General features: G+C 34.3%; 1 protein-coding gene across 2 annotated transcripts; it reads left to right on the top strand.

Moving 5' to 3' along the window:
* The first annotated feature begins 1,461 nt into the window (after positions 1-1,461).
* On the top strand, positions 1,462-24,511 carry bicd2 (bicaudal D homolog 2 (Drosophila)). 2 transcript variants are annotated; one of them, XM_073825427.1, is made up of 9 exons: positions 1,463-1,947; positions 12,557-12,769; positions 13,724-13,876; positions 14,039-14,479; positions 14,775-15,104; positions 18,064-18,744; positions 18,853-19,004; positions 19,979-20,225; positions 23,054-24,499. In XM_073825427.1, the coding sequence occupies exons 1-9, from the start codon at positions 1,702-1,704 to the stop codon at positions 23,054-23,056; spliced, it is 2,466 nt and encodes an 821-aa protein (XP_073681528.1). In that variant the 5' UTR covers positions 1,463-1,701; the 3' UTR covers positions 23,057-24,499. The 2 variants fall into 2 exon arrangements, with proteins under 2 accessions (XP_073681526.1, XP_073681528.1); XM_073825425.1 differs by having other exon boundaries at positions 1,462-1,947; positions 19,979-24,511.
* Positions 24,512-24,830: the final 319 nt, after the last annotated feature.

Genomic DNA, 24,830 nt, shown 5'->3' with positions numbered 1-24,830 from the left:
TTGAGCAGTAATTAGCAAGTAAATATTTTCCAGATAATATTCGAATTGAAGTTAGTTTGATTTCAATACATTGAGAATAAAATTGAAATAATATATTATTTTTGGTTTAATACTATTGCTTGCTATTATAGTATTATAATATTTAATTTAAGAAACAATATGTTCCCTTCATAATATCTGAAAAAGTATAAAAACTAATAATAATAATAATAATAATAATAATAATAAAACATTTTTTTAGATAATTATTTATTTTTGGTTTAAATACTATTGGTATTATACTATTATTATAATATTTAATTTAGGAAAAAATATGTTGTCTTTGTAATATATGAAAAATTAATAAAAATGAACAAATAATAATAATAATAATAATAAAAACAAATAAATATTTTCCAAAAATAATAATAAATATTATCAAGATAATATTTTTGTTTTTAATACTATTGCTATTATGCTATCATAATACTATTTAATTTAACAAACAATGTGTTGTCTTCATAATATATGAAAAATTAATAAAAAGTAACACAATAATAATAATAATAATAATAATAATAATAAAAACAATTATTTTCCAGATAATTGATAATATAATTTATTTTTGGTTTCAATGCTATTGCTATTATACTATTATTTTATTTAAGAAACAATGTGTTTTCTTCATAATATATAAAAAAGTAATAAAAACCAACATAATACTACTACTACTACTAATAATAAAATATTTTCCAGATAATATTTTATTTTTGGTTTCCATGCTATTACACTGTTAATATATTATTTAATTTAAGAAACAGTGTGAAAAGTAATAAAAAAACTAACATAATAATAATAATAATAATAATAATAATAATAATAATAATAATAATAATAAATATTTTTAAGATAATTTATTTTTGGTTTCAGTACTGCTATTATACTATTATACTATTTCATTAAAAAAAACAATGTGTTGCCTTCATAATATATGAAATGAAAAAGTAATAAAAAGTAACTATTATTTAATAATAATAATAATAATAATAATAATAATAATAATAATAATAATAATAAAGAATTATTTAAGAATTAATTTAATGGCAATAAAAAGTATATTATTTAATTTAAGAAATGTGTAAGAAATAATATTATTTACAATATTACTATTTTTATGCATAAACCCGGGCTGTATCTATAAAAAGAAGTCCCTGGTTTTTGAAACTAGTCTAGCACTACAGCTACTTCAAACAACGTGAAATATTACCATCAGCAGATGGAAGCATTGAGCAACATTTTGTCTTGAATTTGGCATTCAGGCAATGAACCATCTGTGCATCCTGTGTTGCCTTCGTGTACAGAACACAAAGCATTATGGGTCTTGTAGTCAAGCACCAGCCCGAATACTACTCACGAATGTGTGAATGGAACTACATTACCCATAAAACATAAGAGACAAACTCACTTCGTATTCCTGCGGGATGATCTCACAGCAAACCGAGTTCCCCTCCTAATCTCAGGAATGACATCAGAACGAGAGGAAATCATGGAGTTATATATTCAAACATGGGGAATAAGTTTGTAAATTTGAATTTGAACTTCTACATTAACAACAGTGCATCCAACAAACTGCATGCACTTCAGATTAATGAATCTTCATGGTTGAGATTGAGGAGTTAACGGGCTTGGTCCGTTATCGCCTGTATTAGACTGTGCCGGGTGATGATGGCAAACATGTCCGGGGATGAGGGTCCCGAGGCGCAGCTGGTCACCGAGGCCGGGCCCAACTGGCTCCGGGCGGAGATCGAACGCCTGACGCGGGAGCTGAGCGAGACGAGCCGGGAGAAGATCCAGGCGGCGGAGTACGGGCTTGTGGTGCTGGAGGAGAACCAGCAGCTGAAACAACGCTTTGAAGATCTGGAGAGTGAATATGATACCGTCAGACAAGAACTGGATCAGCTTAAAGAGGTAAAACGAAATTATACAATCATTTTCGAGTTTTTTTTGCGTTTCTAATGTAACGTTAACGTTTGTTGTTGCTCGCTGTGCCGGACAAAAAAAGTGTATCAGTCTGTGTCTCCACCCTTTGTCAGTCTTTTTTTGTGTACTTTCATTGTTCTTCAGTATGTACTTCACAAAAAGTGACACCAATAATAGATAATATTTCGAAATATCGATAAATCTGCTCATATTTTGGCAGTTTGAAGTGCCCGTTATCAGTCAACTGTCAGTGCATGATGAAGAAATCTAATATCTAAGTAACGTTATAGTGTTACATTAGGCAAAAAAAGTGTTATTTTAAAAATTTATGGACATATTATATTATATTGTAGTTAAAATTTAGCTTGAAATCAACTACAAAAACATCATTTCATTCAGGTCTATTTTTTACCACTGCACTTGACCACTAAAACCAGTCATAAGGGCTAATTTTCTGAAATTGAGATCTATACATCATTTGAAAGCTGAATAAATAAACTTTCCATTGATGTATTCCATTCAATATTTGAGACCCAGGACCACAAAACCCATTTTATGGGTAATTTTTTAAATTGAGATTTGAATAAATAAGCTTTCCATTGATGTATGGTTTGTTAGGATAGGACAATATTTGGCTGAGATACAGTTATTTGAAAATCAAGAATCTGAGCGTTCAAAAAATTTAAAATATTGAGAAAATCGCTTTTAAACTTGTCCAAATGAAGTTCTTAGCGAATATTTCGAATCAAAAATTAGATTTCGATATATTTACAGTAGGACATTTACTAAATATCTCTATGGAACATGATGTTTACATTATCCTAATGATTTTTGGCATAAAAGAAAACAATTTTGTCTCATACAATGTATTTTTAGCTATTTCTACCAACACTCCAGTGCTCCAGGGTCACAAATCTAGTAGTTCAATTAAAGTTGTACGCATAATTAAACTTTTTAAATGATGATACAAATGACGTCAGTGTTCAAATTACAAAGTTGGAATGCTAATTGTTAGCTGTAAAGATAGAAAGAAGATAGATAACAGCTATTCTGTGTAAACTATACTATGTAATGTGGCTAAAATCCACCTCAGGTTGTGTTATAGTTATTGTGCAGGTTTTATGGACTTAGATAAACTCTTTTCAACCGTACTTTTGAAAGTCCCTTTATCACAATTCATTATTGTTGTTCTTGATTAAATATTAATAACGTGTGTTATGGTTTTGTTGTGGTCTAGTTAGTGATTAAGCTGTTTATTATTGTCGAAAAGCAAAATAAAAAATTATATAATTCATTTATATAATTTATATCAGCCAATAAAAGAATCAGATCATGCTGATACTGTAAGTGTTATTGCAGATATTTGATTAATGTAGATTATTTACTCTACCAGTCAAAAGTTTTTGAACGGTAAGATTTTAAATGTTTTTAAAGAAGTCTCTTCTGCTCACCAAGCCTGCATTTATTTGATTCAAAGTACAACAAAAACAGTACAATTTTGAAATATTTTTACTATTTTAAACAACTGCTTTCTAATTGTAAATTTTTTAAAATGTAATTTGTTTCTGTGATTTCAAAGCTGAATTTTTAGCATCATCAGTCACATGATCCTTCAGAAATCATTGTAATATTCTGATTTGCTGCACAAAAAACATTATTATTATTATTATTATTATTATTATTAAATTTTCAGGTTTCTTCAATGGATAGAAAATTCCGAAGAACAGCATTTATCGAAAATAGAAATCATTTGTAACATTATAAATGTCTTTTATCATCACTTTCAATCAATTTAAAGCATCCTTGCTAAATAAAAGTATTAATTTCAATTATAATTTTCCAAAAAAAAAAAAAAAAAAGATTATACTGAACCAAAGCTTTTGAGTAGTATAGTGTATAGTGTTAAAAAAAGCTTTCATTTCAGATAAATGCTGATCTTTGGGTCTTTCTATTCATCAAAGAATCCTGAAAAAAATGTACTCAACTGTTTTAAATATTGATAATAATAATAAATGTTTCTTGAACAGCAAATCAGCATATTCAAATGATTTCTGAAGGATCGTGTGGCACTGAAGTAATGATGCTAAAATTTCAGTTTTGATCACAGGAATAAATTGCATTTTAAAATATATTCAAACAGAAAGCAGCTATTTTAAATAGTAAAAATATTTCACAATATTACTGTTTTTGCTGTTTTTTAGATCAAATAAATGCAGGCTTTGTGAGCAGAAGAGGCTTCTTTAAAAAACACAAAAAATCTTACTGTTCAAAAACTTTTGACTGGTAGTGTATATATTGCTGTACACTATACAAAAGCGATGTTAAAACTAAGTTCAAACAGCGTAAATGATTTATTGTAAAATTTAAAGCAATCCTTGTTTGTTTTCATCACAATAACCTAAAAAAAGACCACAGGATGTCCTGCCTGTTATCTATGGATAAGCAGGATATTCTTTTTAAAGTGAGGAGATTTATGAGTATATGTAAAATCAATAATCCTTCATTTATTTAATAACTAATATTGTACGTTCAACATTCTAGTGTAAATACATAAGAAGTGTGTTGTTGATCAGAGGCTGAAAATGAAACGATGACAGGAAGTGAGATGTTGATGTGAGAAAACAAGTCCGAGACGTTTCTTCCTGATACAGCATCCTGAAATAAACCTAGACTGGGTTGTAGGTTGTATATGAATTGTTTTAGACCTAAATGAACTTGAATGTGTTCTCAGGACCTCTGCACAACCTCTTTCTCTCTTCTTTTCCCCTGCGACTTCCTGTCAACGCAAACCTCAACACAAGCTCAGACAATAATCCTGATTGTTAGAATTATAGTTTATTTAGAGCTCGTCTCGGTTGTGTGTACACTTCCTTCTAGTCTAATCTTTTCTGCACGGCTCTGAATAGAGGACGCAGTCTTCGTCATGTAGTAAGAAGATCTGGGAAGAAATCAGGCTAAAAAAAGCGCCTCGGTCATGACGCTGCCTAGACTGATCTCACACTAGGGGTGTCATGAGGGGCTTCAGCTGGAAGCTATTAAACGCTTTCTGTTTATGTATGCTTTTGTGTATTGTTCAAAGTTACTAGGCTACTAGTAGGTCAATGCATGAAATCAGATTAGCAGGCAGATTGTTTTGCATGAGTCATGTTATTAACAAAAGCAATTCAAAATTAATACAGTACAGATATATTAGTCAAACAAACTAAATTATAATTTTCAGTGCATAATATCTATCTGTCATTTTTTTTACCTTCAAAATCATTTTAAATGGTCTGGTGGTGTTGCGTTTTTTTTTTTTTTTTTTTTTTTTTTTTTATATATATATTTTTAAAATGTTGCATGTCTCTCAAGTAATATGGCATCTCTTGTATTTGTGGTAAGGTTTGTTTTAAATGCTTTTGTCAGACCAGTGGAGTGAAATGTTGATGTTGAAGCATGAGAGAGTGCACATGCAGAATGCATTACAGATAGGTGTAGTGATCGAGGCTCAGACATGCTGTATCAGACAGAGGGTGAGGTGAAAAGAGGAGACGGGTTAATCCCGTCTCCCGTCTCTTACCTGTTTGAACTCCACCACACGCACACATGTATGTATGTATGTCTATTATATACACTACCATTTAATAGTTTGGGGTCAGTAAGATTTTTTAAAATGTTTTTGAAAGAAGTATTTTTGCTCACTAAGGCTTCATTTATGTGATCAAAAATGCAAAAAAAAAAACAGAAGATTTGTGAAAAATTATTACAATTCATAATAACTGTTTTCTATTATATTTTCAAATTTAATTTATTCCTGTGATGCAAAGCTGCATTTTCAGCATGATTACTCAAGTCTTCAGTGTCACATGATCCTTCAGAATCATTCTAATATGCTGATTTGCTGTTCAAAAAACATTTCCTATTATTATCAATGTTGAAAACTGTTGTGCTGCTTAATATTTTCATGAAAACCATGATAAAGTTATTGTTCAGGACTTAATGATGAATTTAATTTGAAACGGAAATCTTTTGTAACATTATAAATGTCTTTACTTCGCTTGTGAATTGCGGTTTTTCGGTTTTGCATCTAAATATCTTCCTTCCTTTTATTTCTCTTGGAATTTGCTGTATGTTTGCCCACGATTTCATGTGCTGAAATGAGAAAACGCTTCCCCTCTTATATTTGAAAAAAATAACGCAACACGCAGAGCATCTTCCATTCTAATGACATGCAATGATAAGCCTTCTAAACCTGTTGTCCAACAAAAGTTATTAAAACAAGTTACAAAAACATTATAACTTGTTTTTAATTCACAACATCAGTCGAGTGTTTGAAATAACTTACTTATGTTGTGATCTGATGTGGATTCTCATCACAGAATGAGGCAGACGATAAATTCTATACTCATATTCAATGTATGTCGATTAGCAATGGCTTATGAAAATACCCGAGAAGGCTTGAAGAACACAGATAAACTATATATTATTGCAGACGAGTGTTTATTGCCCTTAGATTTCATCATTCAAAACTTTACCGTTATATCTTGTTTTTAATAAGTTACAGCAATAGCGATGCTTTAATCCATATTAGAGAAGCTGGAACGGAACGTTATTAGCGCTACTTCTTTGATGCATGTGTTTTTTTTTATGCACAAGGGCGCCCTCTGGCATCCAGTATGAATGAAATCCATTCTATTTTGCGTAAAAATCTAAAAAATTATACCTCTCTCAAAAGAAAAATTAAGCAGACACATACTAAACCACACTTAATCTAGTGTGCAGAGGTTTACGGGAGTATTTTGTTAATTTGTTCCAAAAAAAAAAACACACTGAAGTGGCAAGATATCAGAACCGAACCGAACCGAAAACCGTGGTTAAAAACCGAGGTACGTATTGAACCGTGGACTAACTGTATTGTTGCATCCCTAATATATATATAATTTATATATATAATTTTGTTTCCCATTAATTTTCTGAATTCCATTTTAATGTTTCATTACTGTTATTTTGACAGCTTGCTGTGAAGCCCTTTAAGTTTCTGTTTGTATATGATACTAAGGTAGTAGTAGTACAATTAAGTAAAGTGACTCTCAGGGCAGTTCTAGAGGTGTTCATGTTCTCATATATTGAGGTGGCAGAGGTTGAAAACTCTGCGTGTGTGTGTGTGTAGTAAACGAAACCGTGTGTCTGCACCATTCATTCACACAGAGACACGTAGAACATGCAGGATCATATTTAATTCGTATTTTTTCGACTTAATATTCACAGATTTTTGATTTAAGTGTACTGACCTACTGTCAATTTATGAGTCCGAAATTGGGCAAATCCTGTGACATACTCCGTTAGTCAGTAAATTCTGTTTTTATGACTGGATTCTGTAAATCCGTCTGCATCGCAGAAATCATAGGCCCCTATATATTGTACATCCCTATTTCTTTTGATACTGAAGATTGAGTTTGCTAAAGGCTCAAACAGTGGCAAATGTTCAGTTCAGATTTTGTCTCCTACCCATGAAATACTTTGTCAGCTGTTCAGTCCATCAGAATGGGTTTAAACTAAGCGTGAAAAACAGGGAAATTGTCGTCTCCTTCAACATGAGGGATCAGAATAAAGCCTCCAGCAGTGTGGTGGGTCCACAGCTGTGCAGGGGTGGGACTCCCTCACCACACAGTTGATACAGCCTATCTACAGGCTAGTGTGGTTTATAGGCTTTGTGACTATTTAAAGAAGCAGAAGTAAATATTTGAGGTTTCTTAAGCCTAGTGAAGGAAAAACAGCAGTTTTCTAAATGGAACATTCTTTTTGATCACGATTTGTAGCTTTATCTGATTAAACACATTTGATGTTAAGTTCTATAGTGTAAACTGTAAATGTGTTTTTCCAGTAGATGATCATGATAAGGTCTAGCGTTAATGAGTGTGTTTACTCTAATACATTGAGCTGTAGTGCTCATGAGAGTGACAGAGGTTTGAGTCCAGCTTGTAATACTTCTTAGTCACTGTATTTGCCAAGTTATTACATCTAAATAGACAAAAGTTGTGATTTAAAGAAGTGTATTCATCATTAATCTGTTACTGTATTACCATATTTTAATGAAAAGTCACATTGGGATAAAAAAAAAAAAAATACACCAGTTGCTTTGATGCAAAAGTCACATTTTATTATTCCATCCAGAAATAATGTAAAATATCAGTAATTAAAACATACCATTTACAAATGTCATAAACACTACTCATGTTTATTAACGTATTTTAGTTCCTCACACTTTACAACAAATCACATTTTAACTTTGTTGACGTTATGTGACATGACATTACCTGCTTTGATTTATATAAGTGCTCTTTGGATGATAAATAATGTGACTTTTCTGGAAAATACGGTGTATATGAATAATGTAAACATCCTTAATCTGCACATAAAAACCAAACTGGTTATTTCTATCTGGTTGCAAGAAGCTGGTTCTGTTCCTCTTCCCATAACTTCCTCTTTTCTGTAACGTATTAGAAATATATTTGAAAACTTAGGCTTACTTGTGCAAACTTTTAGGAAGTAGATGATCTATTTAACCTGTCCAGTCACTAACCGCTTGCTCATCTTATTGCTAATGCATTTGCTATTTAAAAATAGATGTAAACTGTAATTAGATTTAAAGCAAGTTAATGTTAAACTATTTTCATGTGCTGTCAACACTACAATGGCTGCAATCTGAGTGTATTAACTTATTTTATTTTGATTTCAGCCATTTAAGTGTTGACAGCAGAACAAATAGTTTAACATCAACTTGGTTTAATCTAATAACAGTTTCAAACCAAGCTTATGTCAAACTGCTCTAGGGGGAAAAAAGGCATTTCTTTCTGAGACAACTGGGTCTTCTTTCACATAGAGCAACGCTTGTCTTGTTTCTGAATCAGCTGATGACAAGCGTTTTTGTTGATGTTAGAGAAGATCAGTCATGACGTCAATTTGTAGGCCAACCCGGAAGAATAATTCACCATGGATTCCCTCTGGAATTTCAAATTGGTTTTTGGAGGAGCAGTTTTGATTTGTGAATTAAACTAAATAATTAAAAATGTAATTAAATGGTAAATAGTTTTACTATTTAAAGTGAATGCTTTCTAAAAGTGATACGCTGAATTTTCAGCATCATTACTCCAGTCTTCAACGTCACATGATACTTCAGAAATCGTTCTAATATGCTGAATTGCTGTTCAAAAAAACATTTTTTATTATTATTGTTATTATCAGTATTTAAAACAGTTGAGTAAAAAATAGAAAGATCCAAATATCAGCATTTATCTAAAATAAAAATATTTTGTAACATACACTATACACCATTCAAAAGCTTGCAGTCAGTATAATACATTTTTTTTGGGGGGGGGGTAAGAAATTATAGAAATGAATGCTTTTATTTAGCAAGTATGCTTTAAATTGATCAAAAGTGATAAAGACATTTATAATGTTACAGAATGTTTACATTTTAATATAAATGATGTTCTTCTGAATTTTCTATTCATCAAAGAAACCTAAAAAATCTACTCAACTGTTTTCAACATAATGATAATAAATGTATTTTAAACAGCAAATCAGAATATTCGAATGATTTCTGAAGGATCATGTGACTGGTGTAATGATGCTAAAAAATCAGCGTTGAAATCACAGGAATAAATTACATTTTAAAATATATTTAAATAGAAAGCAGTTATTTTAAATAGTAAAAATATTTAACATTTTTACTTTTTTGCTGTTCTTTAGATCAAATAAATGCAGGCTTGGTGAGCAGAAGAGACTTCAAAAGAGAAACAAAAAATCTGACTGTTCAAAAACTTTTGACTGGTATATATATAAATTGCAAAACAGACATCAAATCTTGTGTGATTAAAAAAATATGTTACTAAGAACTTTAAGTCAACGGATTCTTATAAGTCAAATATATATTTTTACTCTTTATTCTCTTTACTTGCAGACCTTACATGATTCATAAACTGAAAATTGCTCTTCTAGAACCTATTAGCCATGCTTACTGTAGAAGTCTGTGCAAGTTAAACTGTCTAACATCACAGCTTAATCTCGCTCCTCAATGGCAGCCTTATACAGCAGTGGCATGGATATATTTAACAAGACCTTTTCTCAGCACTGGTTATACACAGCAAGCTGTGAATGCAACTCTGGTTGAGTTTAAGCAGAGCAGTACTGAGAATTGTAAGTTGATTAACAGATATACAAGTAATCAGTTAGTGCTACACAAAAAGTGTGTGTCGTCTTTATTAAAGACCTCATAATATCAAGAAAATAGATCTTTGTTGATCAATAGCTTGAGAATAGAGAGAGAAGCGAACAGTGTTGGAGGTCTGTGAGTTGTTGTCATGGCCTTTATCCATGGAATCCCTGTTCTGGAATCAGAATAAAGTTCTAATGAAATGTCTTGGCAACCCGGAGTGACAGGTGGACAGCTGCCAGTTCTTAGCAGCAGCTGCTGTGGCAGGAGGAGGACTTAGTGCTGACACCATTTCCCGGTATCTTTCCGTCTCACATGCATTTTGATATTATGGGCCAGTGTCGTTTAATCAATTTACATGCACTTTCAATTTCATGCTGTCATTTATTGTACTCACCCTGCACTTGTTCTGAACCTACATGAGTTTCTTTCTTCTGTTGAACACAAAAGAAGTTTGAAGTTTTGAAGAATGTTGGTCACCAAACGGTTGATGGTAGCCATTGACTTCCTTACTATGGGGGAAAATCTTATGGAAGTAAATGGCTACCATTAAAGAGTTAGTTCACCTAAAAATGAAACTTCTGTCATTAATTACTTACCCTCATGTCATTCCAAACCTGGAAGACCTTCGTTCATATTCGGAACACAAATTGAGATATTTTTAATGAAATCCGAGAGCTTGACCCTGCATAGACAGCAAGGGAACTACTACGGTATAGTCATCGTTAGACATCGTTAAAACAGTTCATGTGACATCAGTGGTCTCTTTAACTGTTTGGTTACCAGCATTTTTAAAAACATCATATAGTTTTTTTTTTCAGAAACTCATACAGGTTTGGAAAAACTTGAGGGTGAGTAAATGATGACACAATATTAATTTTTATGTGAACTGTCCCTATTGTTTTACTCTTGTCCAAATATAAGCCAAACTTTACATAAAAACTCAAGAATTATGAGGATAATTGTGAGAAAATATATATTATATTATTAATAGAGTATGCATGTATGTTGACTGTTTTACATTGTTAGTGGATACACTACTGGTCAAAAGTTTTTGAACAGTAAGATTTTAGATGTTTTTTAAAAAGTCTCTTTTTGCTCACCAAGCCTGCATTTATTTGATTCAAAGTACAACACAAACAGTACAATTTCGAAATATTTTTACCATTTAAAATAACTGTTTTCTATTTTAACATATTTTAAAATGTAATTTATTCCTGATTTCAAAGCTGAATTTTAAGCATAATTACTCCAGTCACATGATCCTTCAGAAATCATTCTAATATTCCGATTTGCAGCTCAAAAACATTCATTATTATTATGTTGAAAACAGCCGCGTAGTGATTTTCAGCTTTCTTTGATGAAAAGAAAATTCAGAAGAACAGCATTTATTTGAAATAGAAATCTTTTGCAATATTATAAATGTAATTATCAATTCAAAGCATCCTAAAAGTAAAAATTTCTTAAATTAATAAAAACTATTAATTAATTTCTATAATTTCTTCCCCCCTTTTGAATGGTATAGTGTATAATGTTACAAAAGCTTTCAATCTTTCTATTCATTAAAGAATATTGGAAAAACAATGTACTCAACTGTTTTAATTGATGATTTGAACTGGTTTTATTCATGATAATAATAAAAAATGTTTCTTGCACTGAAAATTTAGCTTTGATCACAGGAATAAATTACAAATATATTCAAATAGAAAACAGTAGTGTAATTCGAACTCTGTGTCAGATTGTTAGGGCTTTCATCAATGTGCTTTGTCCATCAAAGATCAGTGACCCCTGCATACCTTTCTGTTAGCCATTCAGCCAGGCCACCAACACTAATGGAGCTGTTAACATTTATGCCTTGTGCTGCCATGGTTGCTTGTGTGTGTGGCAACTTAGTCAGGCTGTAGCATGCCAATGACATCATTCAGACTGGCACACAGAATTAGAGGAAAAAGAAAGAGATCGAGCATTTGATAAAAAGAGCTTTTGGACAGAATTCAAGTAGTTGTCTCTAGCCGGTTACATCATGAGTTTGCAGGAAGTGCATCTTGGTGTCTTAGAAAATGACCAAAGGAATGTGGAATTCCTGAGATTTGGCTTCAATGTCCAGCGCAGGCATAGACGGAATTGAAAGACTTCTGCATTTGTTGTTTTAATTTTATGGCAAATCTTAAGAAAAATGGTTGAAAAAAAAAATTAAATTGAACTTTAAGCCGATATACTGTATATCCCATAGCGCTTCTTTAATACAGTTAAGATTAATATCCATCAGTGCTGTTAATTTCAAATCTGTTCTCATCCAGCCTCCACCCAACAAAATAAGTAATTTGTTGATAGCCATAGCTTTAGAACTTAATAGACTTAAACAATTCTATCTCTGTTCTCTTCCCAATTTTGTTCATACAGGCATATGGCCAGGTTCACTCCACCCATAGAAAGGTGGCTGCAGATGGAGAAAGCAGGGAGGAGTCCCTCATCCTGGAGTCGGCATCTAAAGAGGCGTACTATGAGCAGAGAGTGCAGGAACTGCAGGCTGACCTACGACAAACAAAAAACACTCTCACCGCTACTCAGTCGGAGAACGAACGTCTGGCCACACTTGCACTTGAGCTGAGAGAGGTTTGTGATGTAATATTGAATTTAATAAACATGCATACAGTTGAAGTCAAAAGTTTACATACACCTTGTTTGTCTTGAACAGTTAAACTGCCCACTGTACTTCGGAAAAATCCCTTAGGTCTCACAAATTATTTGGTTTTTCAGCATTTTTTTGTATTTGAACACTTTCCAACAATTTTGAGATCCATCTTTTGACACTAAGGACAACTGAGGGACTCATATGCAACTATTACAGAAGGTTCAAACGCTCGCTGATGCTTCAGAAGGAAACACAATGCATTAAGAGCCAGGGGGTGAAAACTTAAATTTAACCTATTTTGTCTTCTGGTAAACATGTAAGTATCTTTTGTAGCTTCTGAAGGGTAATACTAAATGAAAAAAAAAAAAAATATATATATATATATATATATATATATATATATATATATTTAAGCAAAATAAGAAAATTGTACACATCTTCATTCTGTTCAAAAGTTTTTACCCCCTAGCTCTTAATGCATCGTTTTTCCTTTTGAACCCTCAGTTTTCCTCAGTGTGAAAAGATGGATCTCAAAATCATACAGTCATTGTTGGAAAGAGTTCAAACACACAAAAATGCTGGAAAACCAAAGAATTTGTGGGACCTGAAGGATTTTTCTGAAGAACAGCAGGCAGTTTAACTGTTCAGGACAAACAAGGAACTCATGAACAACTATCACTAAACAAAAAAAAAAACAGCTGTGGACCATTCTGTGAAATCTTATTCGGGTCAGTACTAAATAAAAATTAACATGCATTTTGTATAATCCATCTTATTCTGGTGAAATAATTAACATTTTGCAGATTCTGCAAGGTATATGTAAACTTTTGACTTCAACTGTAACAAACCCAGTAACATATGCCTCCAGTAGAGTTATGCTCTATATTTGCATCTACATTAATCATTTATCAGCTAAAGTTTGTTGTGTCCTAAAGAATAACGAAATTGTGGAGCTCCAGCGCAGTCGTCTGCGTGACGACATTCGAGAGTACAAGATACGAGAGTCTCGTCTGCTGCAAGACTACACTGAACTGGAGGAGGAGAACATCAGTCTCCAGAAACAAGTCTCCACCCTTAAACAGGGTCAGGTTAGTAGCACTGACAATTGATTGCATCCCAAATGTGTCAAAAAGAAGCCAAAGCTAATGAATGGTAATCAAAAGGTTGCTGGTTCCAGTCCCACAAGGACCAGACCATGCACCATTCTTGTCTTTCGTTTGTTTCTCCTAAATCTCTGACCTCTTCCAAAGGTGGAGTTTGAAGGACTTAAGCACGAAAACAGACGGTTGGAAGAGGAAGTGCAGTGCCTGAACAGCCAGCTAGAGGACGCCGTTCGGTTGCGCGAAATAGCCGAGCGTCAGCTAACGGAGGCTCTAGAAACCGTAAAGACCGAGCGGGAGCAGAAAGCAGCTCTTCGGAAAGAACTGACACATCACATGACTCTGGGAGACTCCCTCCTTGCCAGCTCATTGGATGGGCTCAAACTGAGCGCAGAAGAACCAAATAATGACGATGCCATTCTGACATTTGAAAACGGATTCGCTAAAGTCAGCGATGCTAACGATGAAGACAACCGATTGTCTTCACCCAAAAGAGATGAAAACTTCCGTCCCGCACCGAGTCTGGTGGACGACTTGTTGACAGAGCTGAACATCTCTGAAATCCAGAAACTCAAGCAACAGCTCTTACAGGTATGACCATCTTTATGTGGGTTGTTGTTTATTTTGCTATGTCACACCATTGGACAAATCTATGGAACAGTTGAGTAAAAATGTTTAAAAAAGCAATGAAAGAATTGACAAAGTTAATGACCCTTTATATTTTTTCAAAGATCAGACTTCACACCATAAATATATGCATTTTTTCTTCAATAATGGTATTTTTACACCCATGTGTACTGTTACAGATTCAGATCTTCGCATTTGATTGGCTTTCAACATTTTGGTCAACCTCGTTGACATTTTCCCCCTCTATTTTACCTTGCAGGTGGAGCGAGAGAAGGTTGCTCTTCTCACCACTTTACAGGACTCTCAGAAGCAGTTAGAGCATGCTCGAGGAGCATTAGCCGAACAGCAAGAAGCTATGACGAGACTTAGTGATGATTTGGGCGTAATGAGGAGAATGCAGGCAGGCAAGGAGCGGCAATCAGCCCTGGACAGCGAGCGAGAGCGGGACAGTCGAGAGGACAATGATGTGGACTATTATGAGCTGGACATCAATGGGCCAGAGATACTTCGCTGCAAGTATGAAGTAGCAATAGCAGAGGCAGGTGAACTGAGAGAGGAGCTTAAGGCACTAAAATCAGAGCATGATGAGGTGAGTGGGACTGAGAAGTCAAGTTTTGTTCAAATTATTTGTGACCCTGGACCACAAAACCAGTCATAAGGGTTACTTTTTTGAAATTGAGATTTATACATTATCTAAAAGCTTAATAAATAACAGGGTTCGGAAAAGGTGCTTAAAGTGCTTTAAGTACTTGAATTTGACTTTTTGAAATTTAAGGTCTGGAAAACCATTGAAAATAGCAACATTCCTGAAGAGGTACTTGAAAAGTGCTTGAATGATTTAAAACGCAATGTATCTATGAAATAAGTGTTTGATTTTTTTTCAATAAGCACATATCTATTCACGCAAAATGCACGCAATTCACAAAATGCCATACTTTTTTTCTGCTTATTTCAGTTAATGTCATAAAACTAGCGAGCTAAGCCAGTAGTGCTGACAATGTTGTGTAAACATTGCTGAAAAGAGGAACAGATGAGTCACAATCAGTTGAGTGAGTCATTTATGCTGGAACTATTCTAATTGTTTCAAACTTGTGACTTTGATCATTCATGTCAAGTGATTCACTAGCAAAAAACAGATTAAATTAAAAGAGACATTCATTTTAGAATTACGACATCGTAAGTCAGTTAAACCATTGTGTTGCAAAATGATTCACTGTTTCAAAGTGCAGCACGTGAATAATTTAATTTAGATCGGAACTTTGGAGCATTGATCGTGAATTCATTTGCTTCAGATCGGAACTTCAGAGCACGGAGCACAAATTATTTGATTTAGATTGAAAATTTGGAGCAGGTTTCTGACTCTTTTGCTTTAGATCAAAACTTCGGAGTGCAGATTGCGAATCATTTGATTTAGATTGGGATTTTGGAGTGGTTTCTAAATCTTTTGCTTCAGATCAGAACTTTGGAGCATGGATCGCAAATCCATTTGATTTTGCTCAGAATTTTGGAGCGCGAATCACAAATCATTTGATATAGATCGAAAATTCGGAATGGGTTTGTGAATCTTTTGCTTCAGATCAAAACTTCAGAGTGCAGATTGCGAATCATTTGATTTAGATTGGGATTTTGGAGTGGTTTCTAAATCTTTTGCGTCAGATCAAAACTTTGGAGCACGGATCGCGAATCCATTTGATTTTGATCTGAACTTCGGAGCACGGATCGCGAATCCATTTGATTTTGATCTGAACTTCGGAGCACGGATCGCGAATCCATTTGATTTTGATCTGAACTTCGGAGCACGGATCACGAATCTATTTGATTTTGATCTGAACTTCGGTGCACGGATCACGAATCTATTTGATTTTGATCTGAACTTCGGTGCACGGATCACGAATCCATTTGATTTTGATCTGAACTTCGGAGCACGGATCACGAATCTATTTGATTTTGATCTGAACTTCGGTGCACGGATCACGAATCTATTTGATTTTGATCTGAACTTCGGTGCACGGATCACGAATCCATTTGATTTTGATCTGAACTTCGGTGCACGGATCACGAATCTATTTGATTTTGATCTGAACTTCGGAGCACGGATCACGAATCTATTTGATTTTGATCTGAACTTCGGTGCACGGATCACGAATCTATTTGATTTTGATCTGAACTTCGGTGCACGGATCACGAATCTATTTGATTTTGATCTGAACTTCGGTGCACGGATCACGAATCCATTTGATTTTGATCTGAACTTCGGTGCACGGATCACGAATCCATTTGATTTTGATCTGAACTTCGGTGCACGGATCACGAATCCATTTGATTTTGATCTGAACTTCGGTGCACGGATCACGAATCCATTTGATTTTGATCTGAACTTCGGTGCACGGATCACGAATCCATTTGATTTTGATCTGAACTTCGGTGCACGGATCACGAATCCATTTGATTTTGATCTGAACTTCGGAGCACGGATCGCGAATCCATTTGATTTTCATCGGAACTTTGAAGTGCGGCTCGCAGATCATTTGATTTAGATCGAAAATTCGGAGCAGGTTTATGAATCTTTTGCTTCAGATCAAAACTTCGGAGAGCAGATTGCGAATCATTTGATTTAGATTGGGATTTTAGAGTGGTTTCTAAATATTTTGCTTCAGATCAGAACTTCAGGACACGGATCGCAAATCCATTTGATTTTGATCGGAACTTTGAAGTGCGGTTCGCTGTTCATTTGATTTAGATCAAAAATTAAGAGCAGGTTCATCAATCTTTTGCTTCAAATAGCGAATCGATTTGATTTTGATTGGAACTTTGGAACGGGTTCGTAAATCTTTTGCTTCGGAACAAAACTTTGCAGCACGGATCGCAAATCATTTGATTTAGATCAAAAATTCGGAACGGGTTTGTGAATCTTTCTCTTAAGATCGGAACTTCGGAGCGTGGATCATTTGATTTAGATCTGAACTTTGCATATTTTATTAGTATATTTTTGCTTAACTATTTTTTTATTTGAAAGATAAGACATTGTTTGATAAGTGAGATCTTAGATTGAAGTCCTTGAAAATCAAAAAATTAGTGCTCGAAACGTCCTTGAAAGTCCTGGAATTTCATTTTACAGTATCCGTACGAACCCTGTAATAAGCTTTCCATTAATGTATGGTGTGTTAGGACAATATTTGGCCGAGATGCAACTATTTGAAAATTTGGAATCTGAGGTTGCAAAAAAAATCTACATACTGAGAAAATCACCTTTAAGTTGTCCAAATGAAGTTCTTAGCAAAACATATTACTAATCAAAAATTAAGTTTGGATGTATTTATGATAGGAAATTTACAAAATGGAACCTTCATCCAACATGATCTTTACTTAATGTCCTAATGACTAATTTAGGCATAAAAGAAATATTGATCATTTTGATCCATACAAAGCATTTTGGTGTATTTCTACAAATATACCCGTGCTACTTAAGACTGGTTTTGTGCTCCAGGGTCACATTTATGTTTGATTGTACATTTTAATGGCAACATGATTATGCATGATTCTTCTAGATGAAAGACGAGCATGAAGAGGTACGGGCACGACTGGAAGGACAGGTGCGTGACCTCAGTGTTCAAGTGTCCCATTTGGAGAGCAGCAGCCGTGCAGACAGAGATCAAGTCGCTCGGTTGGAAAAGGAGCTAAAGGAAGTGAGCGCAGTTGCAGGCGAGACAGAAGGCAGTCTCAGCGTTGCCCAGGATGAGCTTGTTGCCTTCAGTGAAGAGCTTGCAAACCTCTACCACCACGTCTGCATGTGCAACAATGAAACCCCGAATCGTGTCATGCTTGATTTTTACAAAGAGGGTAAAGGAAACAAGACCGAAGGTAAAGCTCTTCAATCTACGTTGACGCAAACCAGCGACGGCAAATCTGAGGCACCCAGGTTCACCTCCACCCTTCCTGACAGTTCAACTTTTGGGTCTGGGACACCAGCTAGAGAAGATCCACGTCCTGAACCAATGGACATCTACAACCTAGTAGCAATAATCCGGGATCAGATACGGCACTTGCAGAAGGCGGTGGACCGCACCACAGAACTATCCAGGCAAAGAGTTGCGTCTCTAGAGTTGGGCGCGGTGGCAGATAAAGACCAAGCTGCTTGCATGGAGGAGATTTTGAAGCTCAAGTCCCTGCTGAGCACTAAGCGAGAACAGATTGCCACGCTGAGGACGGTGCTCAAGGCCAACAAACAGGTCAGAATAAAAATGATGGCATGGGTGTCTTTAATGCCAGAATATTCTATTGTTCTTGCATTTTCTCTTGCATTTTCTGAACTGTGGTATGGTTCTATCTCCTTTTAGACAGCTGAGGTTGCCCTGGCAAACCTAAAGAGCAAATATGACAACGAAAAGGCCATGGTCACTGAAACCATGATGAAGTTGAGGAACGAGCTGAAGGCTCTTAAAGAAGACGCCGCCACTTTCTCCTCTCTCAGGGCAATGTTTGCCACCAGGTACTGTGGGAAGCAGAAATCCCAGCTACTGTCCAGAAATCAGTAGGGTTAAAGGAGAAGTTCATTTCCAGAACAAAAATGTACAGATAATGTATTCACCCCCTTGTCATCCAAGATGTTCATGTCTTTCTTTCTTTAGTCGTAAAGTAATTGTTTTTTGAGGAAAACATTTCAGGATTTTTCTAAATATAGTGGACTTCTATGGTGACCCGAGTTTGAACTTCCAAAATGCAGTTTAAATGCGATTGTAAACGAACTTAGCCGAGGAAGAAGGGTCTTATCTAGCGTAACGATCAGTTATTATTTTTTTTACATTACAGTTTTTATATACTTTTAAACCTTAAATGCTCATCTTGTCTTGCTCTGCCTGAACTCTTTTGTTTCTGGTTGAAGGCAGTTAGGGTATGTCGAAAAACTCCCATCTTATTTTCTCCCTCAGCTTCAAAAATCATTTCAAAATCATCTTACATCGCTGCAGAAGTACCAACCCAGTGTTTGCCAAGTGAACATGCAAAGAAGAGCAAACACCCTTAACAAAAAAGGTAAAACAGTGATGTACTGTAGGACGATTTTAAAGTTGAGGGAGAAAATGAGATGGGAGTTTTTCAACACACCTGTCTTGAACAGTAAAAAACAGAGTTCAGGCAGAGCAAGACAATGCAAGCGTTTGAGGTTAAAAAGTATATAAATTGTAATTAAAAAAAAGAATCAACGATCGATTCGCTAGATAAGACCCTTCTTCCTCAGCTGGGTTTGTTAACAACCGCATTTGAACTGCATTTTGGAAGTTCAATCTCAGGGCACCATAGAAGTCCACTATATGGAGAAAAATCCTCAAAAAACATAATTTCTTTATGAAGAAAGAAAGACATGAACATCAAGGGGATGAGTACATTATCTGTACATTTTTGTTCTGGAAGTGAACTCCTCTAAGTCTCTCTTGCTCTTTTCCACTTTCTACTTTTCTTCTTTAGGTGTGATGAGTATGTAACACAATTAGACGACATGCAGAGGCAGCTGGCTGCAGCAGAAGATGAGAAGAAGACTTTGAACTCCCTCTTGCGGATGGCCATCCAGCAGAAACTGGCTCTCACTCAGCGATTGGAGGATTTGGAGTTCGATCACGAGCAGTCCCGAAGAGGATCCGGTGCTGGGGCTGGCGGCCGTGGGAAGGCTTCATCTGGCCGTGGCAGAGGACCCTTGTCATTTTCAAGCCCCCATGTAAGTCCTAGACTTCCCTGTAAGAACCGACCGCAACCACACGGCCTCATTGGAAGTCCTGCGGTTTTCTGCAGTGAGAAGTATAAAATTCTCTGTGACCCTGGATCTGATTAACACCTGTGTGTAACTGTCACTCATCAGCATCTTCATGCTAACTAACATTCCTTTTACTGTATGTCTGCTTAGGACAAAACATGCTAGCATGTCACTGTTTGTGCTAACAGTTGATGGCTTCATTAATACTTATTCTATAGGTCGGGGCTTAGATTTTCAATTTTTGGAAGGCTGACTCCAATATTTGGATACTGAATTTTGTGACTTTTTGTATCGACAAATCTAGTACTCTTAACATTTATACTCCTAGGCTGTAGTGCATGCAGATTTCCAATATGCACTGATTAAACGGCAAGTTCTGTCATGAAACTCTAGATGGCGCAGGCCAACTTAAAACTGGGGATATTTACAGCGCTAAACTACTTGGCACAAGCTGATTGGTTCATGTTGTATCTGCAGCCAATGAGCTTGCTGCTCTTTTGCATTTTGTAGTGCGCTTTCAGAGTTCCTCTGAAATCCTCCACCTCCCCAGCTCCACCTGTATAGATCTGCTATGAGTTATTATACACTACCAGTCAAAAGTTTTGAACCATAAGATTTTTCTTTTCTTTTTTGTCTTTTCTGCTCATCAAGCCTGCATTTATTTGATCCAAAATGCAGCAAAAGCAATTTATTATTTAGAATAACTGTTTTTTTTTATTTGAATTTAAAAATTTAAAAAATGTCAAATGTAATAATTTTTATTTAGCAAGGGCGCTTTAAATTGATCAAAAGTGATAATAATAAAGACATTTATAATATTACAAAAGATTTCTATTTCAGATAAATGCTGTTCTTCTGAACTTTCTATTCATCAAAGCAACCTGAAAAATTCTACTCATCTGTTTTTTTAACATAATAATAATAATACATGTTTTTTGAGCAGCAAATCAGAATATTGGGATGATTTCTTAATGATTATGTGACTGGAGTAATGATGTTTAAAATTCAGCTTTGAAATTAGATTCATAAATGACATCTTTAGTATATATTTAAATAGAAAACAGTTATTTTAAATAGCACAAATATTTCAAACTTGTATTGTTTTTGCTGCACTTTGGATCAAATAAATGCAGGCTTGGTGAGCAGAAGAGACTTCTCTAAAAACATTACAAACCTTACTGTTCAAAAACTTTTGACTGGTAGTGTAGATATCTATAATCAAAGATTAAAGAAAAAAAATTAAGGGAAATGTCTAAACATGTTAAAATATGTATTTTCTCTCTGAACGTCTGAGCCCAATGTTTCTACCTGAACCCAACCAGCACTGACAATACTTAATGTCATTGAGTTAAACCTAGTGTCGCAAAGCTAGTCTGTTAATCTCTGTGTCAGTGCGAATAAATCGGTGTAATCCCAACAGAGACGCACCTTACTGATCCTGCCGGGAGCTTTGCAATCCAGGTTGCAACCCTAAAGGACATAAGTGATGATATGGATATGTCCTTTATTAAAGACAATATCTAGATTTAGAGTTTTCATGCACAGAAAATACATTAATTCAGAAATGCTAAGACTTAATTTCTCCAAGATAAATTTGAGAAGTAGGTTTCAGCTGTTTTATCATGTCATTCCATGTCTTTGTTGATTTTGTTCATACTGTTTCATCTAGCCTTTCAGCCAGCATGAACACATTGTCCATGTTGTCTTCACAGCGGTGTCTCTAAACCACTATAGCATGCATGATTTGTTGCTCTCACTTTTTTGTATATAGTTGGCATGTTGTCTGTTGCATGTGAGTCTTCTGTTTCATGCAGTCCATTGCATCTGGAAAAATGTGTCTTCCATGTTTTGCTGTGTACTAATGGGTCTAACCCGTCTTACTGTTGACGGTAACATTCGCTTGTCTGTGTTCAATGTGTTCAGCTTGATTTACAGTTAAGATACACTAACAGTCAAAAGTTTTTGAACAGTAGGATTTTTTTTCTGCTCACCAAGTCTGCATTTATTTGATCCAAACTGCAGCAAAAACAGAAAAATGTTGTAGTAATTTTGCTAATTGAAATAACTGTTACCTATTTAAATTTATTTTGAAATGTAATTTATTCCTGTGATTTTTAAAGCTGAATCATTACACCAGTCACATGATCCTTCAGAAATCATTGTAATATTCTGATTTGCTGCTAAAAAAACACATTATTATTATTATTTGGAAATAAGGTTTCTTTGATGAATAGAAAGTTCAGAATAAAAGCATTAATCTGAAATAGAAATAGTTTGTAACATAATAAATGTCTTTATCACTTTTGATTAATTTAAAGATTAATTTCCTTGCTAAATGAAAGCATTTTATTTTATTTCTATAATTTCTTTCCCCAAAAAACACAGATTTTTGGATATTTCTATTCATCAAAGAATCCTAAAATAATAATATATTATTAATAAATCATAAAAAGCATCATATTATAGTGATTTCTAAAGGATCATGTGACGCTGAAGACTGGAGTAACGGTGCTTAAAATTTAGTTTGATCACAGGAATAAATTACATTTTAAAAATATATTCAAAAATAAAGCAGGTATTTTAAATAGTAAAAATATTTCACAATATTAATGTTTTTTTCTGTAATTTGGATCAAATAAATGCAGGCTTGGTGAGCAAAAAATACTTCTTTAAAAACATAAATCTTACTGTTCAAAAACTTTTGACTGATAATGTATATGAATAATTTACAATACATTTGGATCAGCTGTGTGGTAATTCTGATTATCATCTTGTTTTTTTTAATTTTGCAGTAATTTTATTAGCTCTGGAGATTATCCGCAAACGTTATTTCCCTCATCCTTCGCTCTACACTATACATCCTGGTCCAATTATGGAAACGAAAATTTGTCCCTGGATGTGGCTGCAAGAAAACACGTGCTCACATGTAAAGCCAACCGATCTATGTAATCATTATTCTGACTGTTACTGTGGATATTTTTTTTACCTGCTTTGTTTTTGTTTAATGTGCACTTTTAGTGCATTAGTTAATATAATGTAAGAGATGCACATTTCAGTATGCTTGACACAATTTTTTGTTTCGTTCTTGCGAATTTTACGTATTTAACTGAAAAAATAATAATATAAGAACTGTGGTATGTTTATAGTGTTTTATGCTTAACTGTCAAGTCCTAAGCATATTCCAGGAAGAACAATGATGTTAAATAGGCCTATATACAATATGTTTCTGATCATTCTGAACATTATCTTGCTAGTCATGTAGTGTAACTCCACTTCAGGAACAACCTTGACTTGCTCCTCAAAAGTCTGGAGTCAAATTTCATAGTGGATTAAGGATATGTTAAATTCAGACATGAAAAAATCAATTCCAAATTGGAATACTTTCTACTTTTTTTGCCAAATACTGCATTAAGGACAGCATTTTGTATTTTACATCGCAATATTTGTTTTTAGACATTATCTGTTTTGTATAACCCTCTCAGAAGACCTCCTGTGCCTTTTATGCAACTATTGGTTATTGTTTTCATAATTCTAAGAGCCATAGTCTTCAGTATTTCTGTCACATCTGAATTTAGACAATAATAAACCACTCCTTCTGAATGTCAGCTCAGATTTCTTGTTTAGGAGATTTTAAGTGTTAGTAAGAATTAGGTGTGTTAAAATCATACATTCCTTTGTGGAAGTAATGATTTCTGATGGCTGTCATTGGTTGACATTGTTAGTCATTATTTTCCTATGCGTAACCTTGCTAATGATTTTATTTGTAATTATTTGTATTTCAGCAAGCAGAAAACTTTGTCTCAGAACATTAGTGCCATTTCAAATTTAAGACGTAAAGTTTTACATCTTTTTTTTTTCTTTTGACTACAAATTAAGTGCAATTTCTGCAGTGTATGCAATGGTTTTCTATTTGCTGAAAGTGCTTCGTCAGCCATGTCATAGCTTTATATGACATTTTGAGTTATTTTTACACATTTGTATGGAATGACCTCACGTGTTTGTTCATATTTATTCATAACCTTGGCTATCAGTTCAGTATTAATGACTAGGTTTGTATGCATTATTACTGGCACGTGCGCTGCCTCTTTGCATTTCTACTTGAAATCTTACAGGTACAATGTAAGCTATACTGACTCGCCTGAGTTTTTTTTTTTTTTTTTTACAGTGCTGATGTCAATGTTGTGCTTTTTTTTCTAAACTTTTGTGCTTCTCTGTAGTTTATCATGAGGAACACATTATAGGCCCATGTCTGTCTTAACATTTTTCATGTGACGAAAACAAGCAAAAAAATAAACTAATATAAAATATTACATTTTGCTTCAAGTTGTATATTGGTAGTTGACTATTAGGTCTGGTCGTCAAATTTGGTCAAACAGATTTCCAAGAAAACAGAATAAGGAAAGGATTTGCCTGGAAAGAAAAGGAGCAGGTTGAGTATGATTCATTTTTTTATAACCATTAAAATGATATAATATAAATTACTGTTTTCTGAACTGTTGTATAAAAGCAATATTACACAATTGTTCTGTAGTACTAACGATAAATTCAGAATTGTGCAGATATTAAGAT

Source organism: Garra rufa, chromosome 20 (assembly GCF_049309525.1).
Source record: "Garra rufa chromosome 20, GarRuf1.0, whole genome shotgun sequence".
NCBI classification, from domain to species: domain Eukaryota; kingdom Metazoa; phylum Chordata; class Actinopteri; order Cypriniformes; family Cyprinidae; genus Garra; species Garra rufa.
This window is presented reverse-complemented; position numbering and strand designations above follow the sequence as displayed.

Excerpts from the sequence above, each read along its gene's own strand:
- bicd2 (XM_073825425.1), top strand. The coding sequence starts at position 1,702 with ATGATGGCAAACATGTCCGGGGATGAGGGTCCCGAGGCGCAGCTGGTC. Across the intron at positions 13,877-14,038 it reads CCACCCTTAAACAGGGTCAG|GTGGAGTTTGAAGGACTTAA; the intron begins GTTAGTAGCACT and ends CCTCTTCCAAAG. Across the intron at positions 14,480-14,774 it reads TCAAGCAACAGCTCTTACAG|GTGGAGCGAGAGAAGGTTGC; the intron begins GTATGACCATCT and ends TTTACCTTGCAG.